At 28.4% G+C, this 12557-nt stretch overlaps 1 protein-coding gene across 1 annotated transcript; it reads right to left on the bottom strand.

Moving 5' to 3' along the window:
* Positions 1–235: 235 nt before the first annotated feature.
* Positions 236–12464, bottom strand: LOC145740680 (rho GTPase-activating protein 26-like). Its single transcript, XM_082558507.1, has 16 exons — positions 12272–12464; positions 10468–10594; positions 9307–9409; positions 9067–9196; positions 8649–8780; positions 7400–7471; positions 6219–6394; positions 5494–5710; positions 5001–5111; positions 4526–4710; positions 4230–4388; positions 3855–4014; positions 3429–3610; positions 2927–3102; positions 2156–2766; positions 236–1884 (listed from the first exon to the last, which is right to left on the bottom strand). Exons 1-16 carry the CDS (start codon positions 12395–12397, stop codon positions 1372–1374), a joined length of 3180 nt encoding a protein of 1059 aa, XP_082414633.1. The 5' UTR covers positions 12398–12464; the 3' UTR covers positions 236–1371.
* Between the last annotated feature and the right edge of the window lie 93 nt (positions 12465–12557).

The raw sequence follows: 12557 nt of genomic DNA, 5'->3' as shown, positions 1-12557 counted from the left end.
ATTCGGGCAATTTGGTATATTTTCGTTTATTTTTGATTAGGTATTGACTCGCGGGAGTTCATACCGTTTATAGCACTTTACTTAAGCGCACTACAGCACAAGAGCAGAGGGGATCGAATCAAAGACCTCGTGTAGTAAAGTCATGTGTTCTGACCACTACACCACGCTGCCGGCTTAAATTTAAAAACTTAAAAAAAATTGTTTATAAAATGTTTATTATTAATAACGCAAGGGCAAAGAAATATGAAAACATTGTTAAGAAGAAATAGATGGAACAATTCTGAATATATGTTAACGTATTTACAAGTAGAAGCATGTGTGTGTATCAGAAACTGATATTTTCATGTCATGTTCAATCAAAATTGTTAAAAAAAAATGATTCCAAGTGTTTAGTGATCTTTAAAACAAAAATAAAAAAAATAAAAAACTCAAAAATGTGATAACAAATAAGTAACTTAGTTTAAATATAAATATGTGGAAGACGGTTTTCTTTAAAAAATTATTGCATTATTGTTACTGAAAATCCAACATATTGGGTAATGCACTTAGAAAATAAATTGTGAAAAATACAGCGTCATGAAATAAAATGAAACATGGTAATGACTAATAAAAAAAAAAAAGCGGAATTAATAAAATAACAACAAAGCGTCAGTTTAATTTGTTCAAAAAAACATACAATTTTTACAATTTAAAAGTCAAATTATCTAATACTTGACAATTTCAGTAGATTTTTGCAAATTGTTACATTTTTATGTAAGTGAAATATACATAAATGCAAAGGCATTTTGCAAAAAAAATGTACAGATTTAATAAATTACACGAAAAAAATTGCTTATTTTTTAAGATCCCTAAATGCTTGACGTGTTGAAAAAACGCTAGCGAACTTTAAAAGAAAAATATATAGGTAAATATAAACATTCACGCGTAGAAATATGAATTTGTTGACAAAAATCTTTTTATTTAAAAATAATAATTTTTTACTGAGTCGCAAATTTTTTAAATTTTACCATAAACACGGATTACTAACATGTCAAATTTTAATAATTGAACTGGGTCGCCTATTGGACGAATAAGATAAGGGTAAGCAAGGGTATAACGTTACTTCTGTAAAGTAATTATTTGGAATATTTTAATAAGTAATATTATTAAGATTTGACATTTAAGTACTACCCATATATAACTGCACTTTACAAAAATATTTTTGCATAACATAAAGACTAAGTGGAAAACATTAAATTTCAAAAAAAAAATGGAAGTCAAAAAGTTATGCAATATGATGCAGCCTTTAAAACGTTTTTAACGGCAAAATACTGCAAAAAATCTCTCGCAGCGACCAGAGAATAAAAAAAGACAATCAACAAAAAAATAAGGTTACAAAAACTTGACGTAGTTAATAGGAACAAGTCCCACTTCCCCGTTCAACTCACCTTTGATCCAACCCGGTTCATCGGTCGAAGTTACATTTGTAAGTAATTTACCTGGCTGAAATGACAACTCACCCGGTTGCTCTGCCTTGCACAAATACAAAGTTCTTGCTTCACTGGTTACAGTGACGTCGTCAATTGTCATCAGAGACACACAAGACGACGACGACGAGCCTGTATCTGTAGAATAAATCTCCGGCTTTGCTTTTGGTGCCGGATCCAGGTGGTTCGAGGACATCGCAGCGTCTCGTGACGTCACCAGCGCGGAGGCGCGGGGTCGAATCAGGGGTTTCGTGTTGTCATCATCTTTATTCACTTCTGCTTCTAGTTCATCGCCCGATGCCCCTCTAGCTTTAAGCTCCTCAGCAAGAAAAACGGCAGGAATAATAGAAGAGATTGGACGTCGATTTGGATTTGGCGATTTGCGATAAGTTTTCGCTTGCTCACCTTTCGATTTGTTCTAAAAATTAAAACATCAACCTAAAACGGATTATCTTAAACTTAAAACACCACATATAACAAATAAAAATTTCGAAAGTAAAAGTAAAACCTATATATAATGAAGCTTAGTGGACAAGCGTACAAATAAATAAAACTGCCATTTGTGGTGCGCAGTGGACTATCGCGCGCAAGCATTAGTTAATTGCGACCATTTAACGACAATTGAAATGATGATTGTAGGGTAGGCTATCGACTAGTGTTTAAAAAAACAGAGATACAAAAGTATTTACCGACTGGCTTCCATTATTTTTCATAAACTTTCGCCTTGTGTATTTAACAGGAGCTGTCGGTGACGTCAGCACGCCTTTCATGGACGCCTTAAACTTCTTTTTTTTCTGCATCAAAGTTGCAGTAACGGCTAAGGATTTGGGCTTGGCAGGTGGTTTGTTGTTACTATGATTGGCATTTTTGTTAACTTGGGTGTAAAGAGCCTCGTTCTTAGGCTGGACTGATAAATGTTTACGTCGTGTAATTGATGACACTCTGCGTTTGTTTTTACCAGGAGATGGCGACGTTTCGGTCGATTTGGTATCAGACGGCGGTTTAAGGTTGTTTATTACACTGGGTTTATCAAGAAAGCTGGAAGTACGAGGTGGTACAACTGGCTTGACTTTTGCTGGAGCCCATTCCTCCTTGTTTTTTCGAACATCTTTCGGTGTGCGGTCTGCTTTATTAGAGGCCGCCATGTTTTCATACATCGGCGACACTTCAGGGGTCAAACCAGGGGTTGAAGTTACATCATCAAAGTTCAACTTAAGGTCGATTGGGGAAAACTTAAGTTCGTCTTCTTCCGATGAAGTTAGACTGTCATCGTGCGTCGGCGAACCAGAGTTCTGTTGAGCTTAAAAAAACAAACATTTTTTAAATAGTCTAAGGAATAAAACCGGTCAAAATACCAAAAAATGCGTTTAAAATTAAACTTTAATGACTAAATTAAAAAATGATTAAAAGAGGAAGGTTACAATTTATTCAAAAATATTTTCCGGTTATTTTTAAGTTACCCTTCTCAAATGCATCTCGGTGTGGACTTGGTGAATTTCTATTACTTCTGATCGCTTTATTTCTTGTAAACCTGCTACTATTGGTAGGTGCCAGTTTAGGTTCCTCCAAGTTAGGCTCCTCAAGTAAGTGTTCAAAACTGTGTATTTCATATACAGCTTTTGGACGATGTTTTAACCTGTAAAAAAAATTTTGTGAGTATCTTCTTTTTTCATACCCCAAAACCTTATTTAATATTGATCTCAATAAAATGTATACTTAAGACTGCATTTTAGTAAAAGCTATTTTATAAATAAATTGATTTATCAAAATTTAGAGACAAAAAAAGGTTTTAAAATTGATTTACAAGCAAGAGTCTTAAATTAGGAGAAACAAGTCTAATCAGGGTAAAAATTAAATTCAACACAATTAGATAAAGAAAACAATTTTAATGTAATATATAAAATTATTCATTTAAAGGTTCTGAAAATTTAAAACTGTTTTAATTCTTATTATTTGTATTACCTCTGAGAGGGCAACCTTTGAACATAAGGTTTTAAGTGTTTAGGGGAAACTTCTTCATCTTTGATCTTTGTCTTATTTTGAGTTACTTTGGCAACTTCTCCAAAAATTACTTCCCTCTCTTCAATAAGGATCTCAACAATGATGTTGGAGAATTTAATCTCCATGATTGATTGAACTGTTTCCTATAATATTTTAAAATCAAATAAATAGTTTCAGTTGATGTAAAATATTTACACATTTTACTATGTAAAAGTTAGATTGTTATCAAAGCTAGATGATGCTCTGTGGTTAAGATTTTAAATGTCGCAACCAAAATTTGCCTGTGATAATCTACCATCGCACCACAAATAGCAAGTTTTTTTTGTAAGTTTATCAATTGAACATAAATATCATATAGAGACATAAACATATAATGTTATTTTTTACCTGCCTATCTCTCATAAGTGTTGGACCAAAACACACACCTAGATTTTGAACGGTCATTTTGTTTTGAACATGAAATTCAGCAACATTGCTTAAATGTTTGGTCAAAATCGACAACATTTTTTTGTTTTCTTCCGGCAGTTTGTTTACTAGTTCTGCAACTCTAAAATTGGAAAAATATTAAACTTTTTCTTGCATCAAAGCGATACAATTAAAAAAGTCCTCTGCTGTAAAAAAAAATAACACTACCACTAATTTTAAAAATGAGTTATTTAAATTTTAGACAGGTCAACATATTTACATTTTATAAAAATTCATAGCAGTCTTTCACTATTTTTTTTAAATTTAAAAAATTTTCACTGTGAACAATGCACTCACCTTGTGACCCTGTCCTCATGATTTTCCAGTTTAGCTGCATTGATGAATTCTCGATGAAGATCAAAGGTCATTAAAGGGTCAGGAAGGTTACGAAACGAGCTCTTAAGAGTGCTGGTTAGAGTGTTTATTTCCCATTCATCTTCATTGGAATAATCAACACTAAAATGTTTAGAAAGTCAAACAAACGCTTCTACAACAGTTGAATGTAAATGGTAAAAAGAAAAAACGAATAATTGGTTTAAACCACTTGAATAAAAGAAATCAAGAAAAAATGAAGATCAAGCCAATAATCAAACCTGTCTGCTGTCTCTGGGTTAACCACCCTTGCAATTAATATATCAACTTTAGATAACACCCCAACCAAGCGGTAAATTCCCTCATGTGATACTCCCCTGCGCTCTATCTCTGCTATGATGTTTTTAACAAACTTGAAACCCGTCTCATCCAATTTAAATTGACTGCTTTCCTTTTTCTTAAAATCCTAATACAAAATCCAAAATTTAATTTTTCAATTTAAAATGTGTAATATTGCATTTATAACAGTGTGAATATAAAATTTAAAAGTCAAATACATTACCCATTTAAAAAAGTTATTTAGTTTAAACATAGTTTTAAGTAAATTTAATTACAAAACAGAATGTCACTATGGCCAATTATAGCTTTTAAAAATTTAATATGCACAATTTTAAAAATTCATCATAAACTTAGTATGTGCTTTTAGTGTCAAAAGCTAAATCTTTTTATTATTTTTTTAATGTCACAACATCTTACTCCATGTTGAATGTATTGTGGTTCTTTTCCTCCCATTACTTCCATCCATTTTTTGCGATCCACATCTGATGTTGCTTGCAGAGTAATTTGTTGCTCTTTACCGCTTGTGTCCTATATTTATATTTCATTACTCAAGATGTAAGACTATTAACTTATCTACAAAAATTTAAAACTTAAAAAGTTATTTCAAAAACAGTTTAAAATTCAATTTTTATATATCATTAGTTTATTGCCCACCCTAGATTTGGCCTTTACCTTGGAGTAATATGGTTGAACTAATATTTGGCCACAATAATTACCTCACGCACTACAAATGGGAGTTTTATTTAATTTCTAGGCCTATAAATTGTAGTCCATTATCCCCATTAATAGATTTTTTACTCTTTTTAAAAATTGATATTTTAATAAAAAAAAATTTAAATTAGCTTTAAAAATACTAGGCTTACAATAAATTTTAAATTAAAATTTAAAATTTTTTAAAAGAAAATGTTACCTCAACTTCCAAATCGAAGCAGAATCTTTTATCAATGGTATCTGTGATTCTCCTCGTGCAAGTGGACACAATCACAGGAGGTAAAAATCCAGAGGTTCCACTATTTGATCCTGTGTTTGTTCCAGATGAAGAGTTGGAAGGATGCGAGGACATCATTTGAAACAATTTGTTTTCCTTTGTATAGATGCAAAAGTATTTGGTCCATTTTGAAGTTAATCTAAAATAGTTTTTTTTAGGTTAAAAAATGACTCACTGGTCGATTAAAATAAATAAAATGCAAAAAAAAAAACTTTTATTTCAAAACAAGTTTACTCTTATAAAGAAATTGGCTCAATATTACAAACAAGCCAAAATTAAAATCAAAACTTTTATTTTAAATTAAGAACCATAAAGGTGCAATTTATTACAAAAAATGTAGAATTAAATAAAGTATATATTTGTAAATTAAGTATGTTTTAGAACCAATCACTGCTGATATTTTGACATTTTTTAATTTTGAACAAACAAATAAACGGAAATAGGTGGTTAAATGTCATGCAATCAGAAATCAAAGCATATAAGATTTTGTGGAAAGGATGTATTATAAATCCCACCTGCATAAAATTTTTGTATACACTGACTAATAAATAAAAAATTTGCTAAAATTTTATATTGCTAAAATTCACTTTTAGGGAACGGAAACAAATTTATATTACTCGGTAAATGAAATTTATTTGTTAAACTACCTTGCACTAAGTGGATTTTTTTCCATTAGAAACAAGTAACCTGCTCTGGACCATCTCTTGCCGCCATACTGTAAGCCATCATCATTATTGTCTGATTTTTCTTCCATTTTCTGCATAAGTGATTGAGTTTTTTCTAGGGTGCCGATATATTGCTCTCTTGTCATTACCAGTGTTCCCTAAAATTAAAAAAATACATTTTTCACAACAACCCACATGCCGACAGCAGACATTTAGCTATTTTAAAAACAACGAATAAATTTTATCATTTGCGTTAACAAAATAGAATAAATAACTTTCTCTTCAGTAACAAAAATTGAAGATTTTAAAGGATCCATTTTTATTGCTTTGCTAGCAAAATAAAAATTGCTAACAAAAAAAGGTGATATAAATATAGTCCGTAATGTAAAATGTAAAGCTTACTGTTGATGATAAAAAAATACTTTTACTTGATTTTTAAAACAATTTATCGAAATTAATAACATTTATTTAAATTATGGTAATATAATTTTGAGTATAACTATGATACCATACAAAACAATGATATCATAAATTCATTTAATCATCAATGTTTAATTCCTTTCAACAACAACATTGATAAACGAACTTTATTTTTAGTTTATTTTTGTAAACATATTTTACTTTTTATTGGTTCTTTTTACTTTTTATAAGTTTGCTTTAATATAACAATGCTAACTTATAAATACCATTTTGTAAAAATTTCCATTTTTAGTTTTTAAATTTTAAGGCCTTCTACAGAGTAAGACTAAAATGCAAAACTTAGATGAACTAATAAAAAAAAATTACACTAATAAAAAACCAATAAAGTTTTATTAAACTTTAAATTAAATAGCTTAAACTATTTTTCAAAACCTAGCTAAAAACATTTAAATTTAGATTTAGACAATAAAAGTTTTTAAAAAAGACAAAGTGTAAGATAAAAAAATAATCATTAATTCAAGTTGAATATATTATAAAAAACTCAAAATTATAAAAAGGGGAGGAAAATATTTTTGATCAAAACATGCCTATAAAATATAAATAAACAACTAATTTTTTTTCGATCGACAGTTTGTTTTGAAAACATGTCAGTCTAAATTAAAACAATAAATTTTTTTGAAGAGGTAATACTACCATTTTAAAAAGTAATATACTATAATAATTGTTTTTATGAGTGTTTTTACCTGAAGATCGCTCATATATTCTTTACAATCCAGTGCTGTTTCATGACTCTGCCGGAAGAAGTTGAAGTAGACCTTAAAAGTAATAAAAATTTACAACTTATTTTATTTTTTACATCAGATTAATTTTTGGCTTTAAAATAATAATAGTTTATTTTGGTGGTTTTAAACAGTGTAAAGTGACCTTTTATTTCATTAAACCATAAACAATCAAAGTTGTTTCAAAAATATTCGCTTTTATTAAAATTTTGTTTTTTTTAAATAACAAGGAACAAAAATATGCAAGTGTAGATTTTATATAAATTACTGAGGATTTGTTATATATCACATTCAACAAAAATATTTTATGATAAAACCTGTACTACATGAAATCCACTAATTCAGAATTAGCTTGCCACAAAAATTTTTTCAATTGCATTGCATTAAAAATAGGTTTTTAAACTATTAGTCTGGTTTAACTATAGGCCTATAACATTATTTAACATATTTAGTTAAATCATATACTACCACATAATAAAATGAAAATGCTGTTTCTAAAAAATAATAACCTATTTAAAAAAAAACGGTAGTATAAATTATATGAACACAAGCACAATAATAAAAGCGCTTTAATTGTGACTCAAATTGCCTCATTATGTTTAAAAAAGACATCAAACTATATTTTAACTAAGATAGGATTTAAGGCACAGTATTTAGACAATTTTATCTTAAAATGAAAATATTTAACAATCCATTTTATAATTTAAGAAAAAATACATAGATAGTAAAGTCTTACAAAAAAAATAGTGTTTGATTTTATATATTTATCTCAATTCAATATATACTAAAAAAATTAATATTTTCAGGAACTAAAATCATACAATAGTATAACAAACAAATTTCTTGTATACCTATAAGAAATCCAAAATTAAAAAAAAATTTTCAAAAAAAGTTGTTTCGTTTCAAAAAAATCAAAAAAAAAATATTGTTTTAAATAATTCAACAAACAAAACATGTGATGATTATCAGTTTTTATACATGATTAAAATCACACAATAATTATTTAAATCATAATAAAACTAAAAATTTGAATTATATACTTTATTTGTAAGAAAATAGCATAAGTAGTTTTAAAAAAATTACAAATTTTAAATGCTTGTTTTGACTTTGTTTGGAATTTTCAATTTTGAAATAACTAATGATTACAATACAATATGTTGACAAGACTTTTTTCTTAGTATGTTAACTGAAGTAAGTAAAATTAAATTTTTACCTGCATAAACATCAGCAAATATTCTACAAATTCAAACTTTTTTCGTTCCTGAACTTCTTGTAATTTGTGAACGTAATTTAATGCTTCTTTGTGAAAAACTTTTTTTAGAAATAACAGTTCTTTGTCAGATTCCTACAACAAATTTAAAACAGTTAATATTGAAAATGTATTTATTGCAGGGTAACAAAAAAAGCACTAAATTTAATATAAAGTCACAATAAATTGATTGTAAGTAGTTGAAATAAAGGTTAATTAAAAACATGATGTTATGACCTGCTTTTGTTTGGCTATTCTTAAAAAAAACTATATTAGCCTAGGCAGTAAAAATTTTGTTTTGTGTATTGTATTCTATTTCTAAGAAATTTAGTCAAGCATAATAGCAATTTTTAAAACCAAAAAAGTTGTATTTATTTGTAACCTGTAATTGTGTATCTTTTTTCTTGTGCGACAATCCAAGAGTGTGTTCAAGATATTTGTAATACCTTTCACTCGCTTTGTCAAATAGTTTTTTAGACTCCCGAAACTTATGAATATGGAATTTCCGAAAGCTAAAATATAAATGGGAGCAATATTTAAAATCCAGTCCAAAAAAATAATAAGTTGACTCAATATTGTAAAAATAATAAAATAAATTTGTAACATTCGAGAAACAACTTACTCCTCCATTGGTCTAATAAGTTGTTTTTCAGCTCGATCAATCGTGTTTCCCCATTCTTTTGTTACCTCTTCCAACATTAAACCGAATTCATTTAATGAACCAGCTAAAAAAGAAGTCACACTTAAAAACATGGCAAGTTTTTTTAATTTCTAACAAAGTTGAAATTACATTTTATATATCTGCAATTTTTTAATACAAGACATGTTTTTATTAAAAGTGAGCCCATGAAAAGAAAGCTATTAGTTAACTAATTTATCACATTTTTATATTAAATAAAAATAAAACTTGTATTTTAAGAACAATTTAACATTGAACTATACAGTTGAGGATTCAAAATTTATACAGAATAATTAACTGTTTGTATCAAACATACCGGTGTGTCGTTTTTTAAAACCAGATTAGATTATATTTATATTAAGTTTAGTAGTTTTAGTAACCACATTTGCCCCAAGGATAAAAAACATTTAAACCTTACACCCAGATCTTTTTTAAATTGGCAGTTGAAGTACAACATATATAAAACACATAAAACCTTTGATTTGAAACATAACATTCGTGGTTAATGTGATAACTTATACAAACAAATCCAAAGTTGAAACAATGTTTGCCCAATTAGTTAAATAAATTAAGCTGACTACTGTGTCAACCACAACCCAAACAACAAACAAAAAGCCAAAAATACACAGTGAAAATAATAATCTTTTTTAAATTAAAACACAGTAGCTAACTTTGTTATTTGATTTGTATAAAACTTTAATTTTGCACCCAAAAGTTTAGTGTTTGTGCAAAAATTAAATAAAAGATGTCATTTACTTAAAGTAATTTAACAACAGTAAGCAACATGCTGTGCTTTGACATCATACTTTCCTTTCATGATGTCATAAACACTTTTCAATTTTAAAGTTTTTTTAAAAACAGTTATGACTCATTTATTATTTTTCTTCATGCCCTTCTCTTTACAAAAAAATTAACCTCTTACAATAAGTTTTATATTTTAACACCCAACCGTTACTGTATTGAAAAATTACTTAAATCCATAAAGTGTGAATTTAAATTTTATACAATTTAAAAAACCCATAATACTGGCAAGTAATAATAAACTTATATCCTTATAAGCCTTAACAAAAAAAATTAACTAATTTAAAAAAAAAATTAATTTACCAATTCTTTTTTCGTCATCAGTCAGATTTTCCCCAATACAATTAAACTTGAAGTTTTGTAACCTTTCATTAAATAAACTCATCATTTTTCCTTGTGTTTTAGAGGCAGAAATCATATTTTTAGCATCCTGAATACATTTGAAATACAATTATTATTTAAAAAATTGAACATAAACATGAAAGCAATAAAACAATATGTTTTAATTTTTATTTAAAAATTAATAAATTTTTCTTTTTATTTGATCATACATATGCAATTACACTTAAAATATAGCCTAGGTCTATGCAATTAATAACACAATCATCCGATGGAAAAAAATACATATTCGATTTGACACACACATATTAGTTTAATGCTAAAAAAATCTTACGAAGTTCTGTAAGTCGTTTTTAAGTTGAGACCATAATGATATACACAAAATATATTGAGATTAAAATATCAGTTTATTGTATTATAAACACATTTAAAACAAATGGCACTTTAATATCTAGAGCCAATTAACAATGTAATAACTTCCCTTTGTGCAGGAAGTGAAGTTGCTTACTCAATGTGTAAAGTGACTCAAAACAAAAACAACTAACTGCGAATCAACAGTTATAATTAACCTTAATGACGTTTAATGCAACGATATTATAAGTAACACACTTTTCTTTCATAGAAAAAACACCATAACTTTGTTACTTAAATATTTGAACAACGATTTAATATAAACTGGGAAAATTTAAAAATGGAGTTAAAATGATAACAACACAAATTTAGCATAATCTTAAAAAAGTCTTTAAAAGTGTCAATAGAGATAGTAAGCTTCATGTTATTAATTGCAATTTTTTTCAAACAGCTTTAGTTATAATTTAAACATATTTTTTGATCACAATGTCCTTCTGCCAGTCTGGAAAGTAGGGCAGCGTGCACGCACGAGATTTTTTTCAGTAAAAAATGCACGCCCGAAATTAACGTTTTTGCCTTGTATATTTAAGCCAGATTTAAGTAAAGCACGCCAACATAAATCACGCGTGCACGCGTAGACCGAAAATTGTAGTACGCGCGCACGCGCAGTCACGTCATTTTTTACGCTGACACGCATGAGATCTCATCGAAATCTGCCCTACTTTCCAGACTGGTCCTTCTGTGATTTAAAAATTGCATGTTTGGTGCGATTAGTAGTATTCATGCTGTATCAATAAGTAAGGCGCTAAAAATAATATAAACTCCTGCTGAGCCAAAAATAAATTAGCAGTATGACTATCAGGCAATTATTATCTATGGTATCCCAAACTGCCAAAGTCAACTTGAACTGAAGTTCATGAAGTTACCCTGTGTTTATGGCATGAAGATAACCTTTCCACACCAAGAGCAAATAAATGTAAATTGTCACTTTCAGCTTTAGAATGGGTTTTATTATGCATTTTGTTTACAATAAAAATGTAATCAAAAGTTTAATGTTTTTAACAACTTAGAATTTAGTAATTAAAATCGGATCTCTATTACTTTCGCACGCCCGAATTTAACAAGGCGTTATAACCTAAGTATGGCAATTGTTCAACCAGACATTAAAAATTAGTTGAAATATTTTTAACGAGTATAACTTAGTCCACCTTACGAGTCAGATGTGTTAATGGGTAAACTGAATAGGTGAGGGTTAGGGTAAGGGTTTAATTTATGCAACCTCTTTGTTTAATTACATGTGCCGTATTTCGGTTACACACCCTGTTTATGTAGGGCGTGCGAAACTAATAGAGATCCTTAAAATCAAGCTACAACCTGTCAATAATATTTATATATATATAAAAAATATTAAACTTGCCTTGATAAGAAATTTGATTTGTATGTTAGTGTTTTCTAGTTCATTTTCATAATCCTGAATACTTTGTCGAAACCAGGGAGAATCCAGATAACATTCTGAAAACTCGATCGGGTATAAAACCACCATTTTGACATTTATTAGCAACAAAATTAACTGATTATTTAAATTACGATTAAATTTATTGTTGTCGTAAATAAACAGAGCGTTGCAACCGAAGTATGGCTAATATGCCACCGAAAAATTTAAAATTTAAAATGACGTCATAAGTTAACATAGCTTAATGTTT

Source organism: Corella eumyota, chromosome 1 (genome assembly GCF_963082875.1).
Source record: "Corella eumyota chromosome 1, kaCorEumy4.1, whole genome shotgun sequence".
Taxonomy (NCBI): domain Eukaryota; kingdom Metazoa; phylum Chordata; class Ascidiacea; order Phlebobranchia; family Corellidae; genus Corella; species Corella eumyota.
This window is presented reverse-complemented; position numbering and strand designations above follow the sequence as displayed.

Coding starts and splice junctions, on each gene's coding strand:
- LOC145740680 (XM_082558507.1), bottom strand. CDS start 12,397: ATGGTGGTTTTATACCCGATCGAGTTTTCAGAATGTTATCTGGATTCT. Junction 4,711..5,000: donor CACAATACATTCAACATGGA/GTAAGATGTTGT, acceptor ATTTTGTATTAG/GATTTTAAGAAAAAGGAAAG. Junction 4,389..4,525: donor AACCCAGAGACAGCAGACAG/GTTTGATTATTG, acceptor TAAACATTTTAG/TGTTGATTATTCCAATGAAG.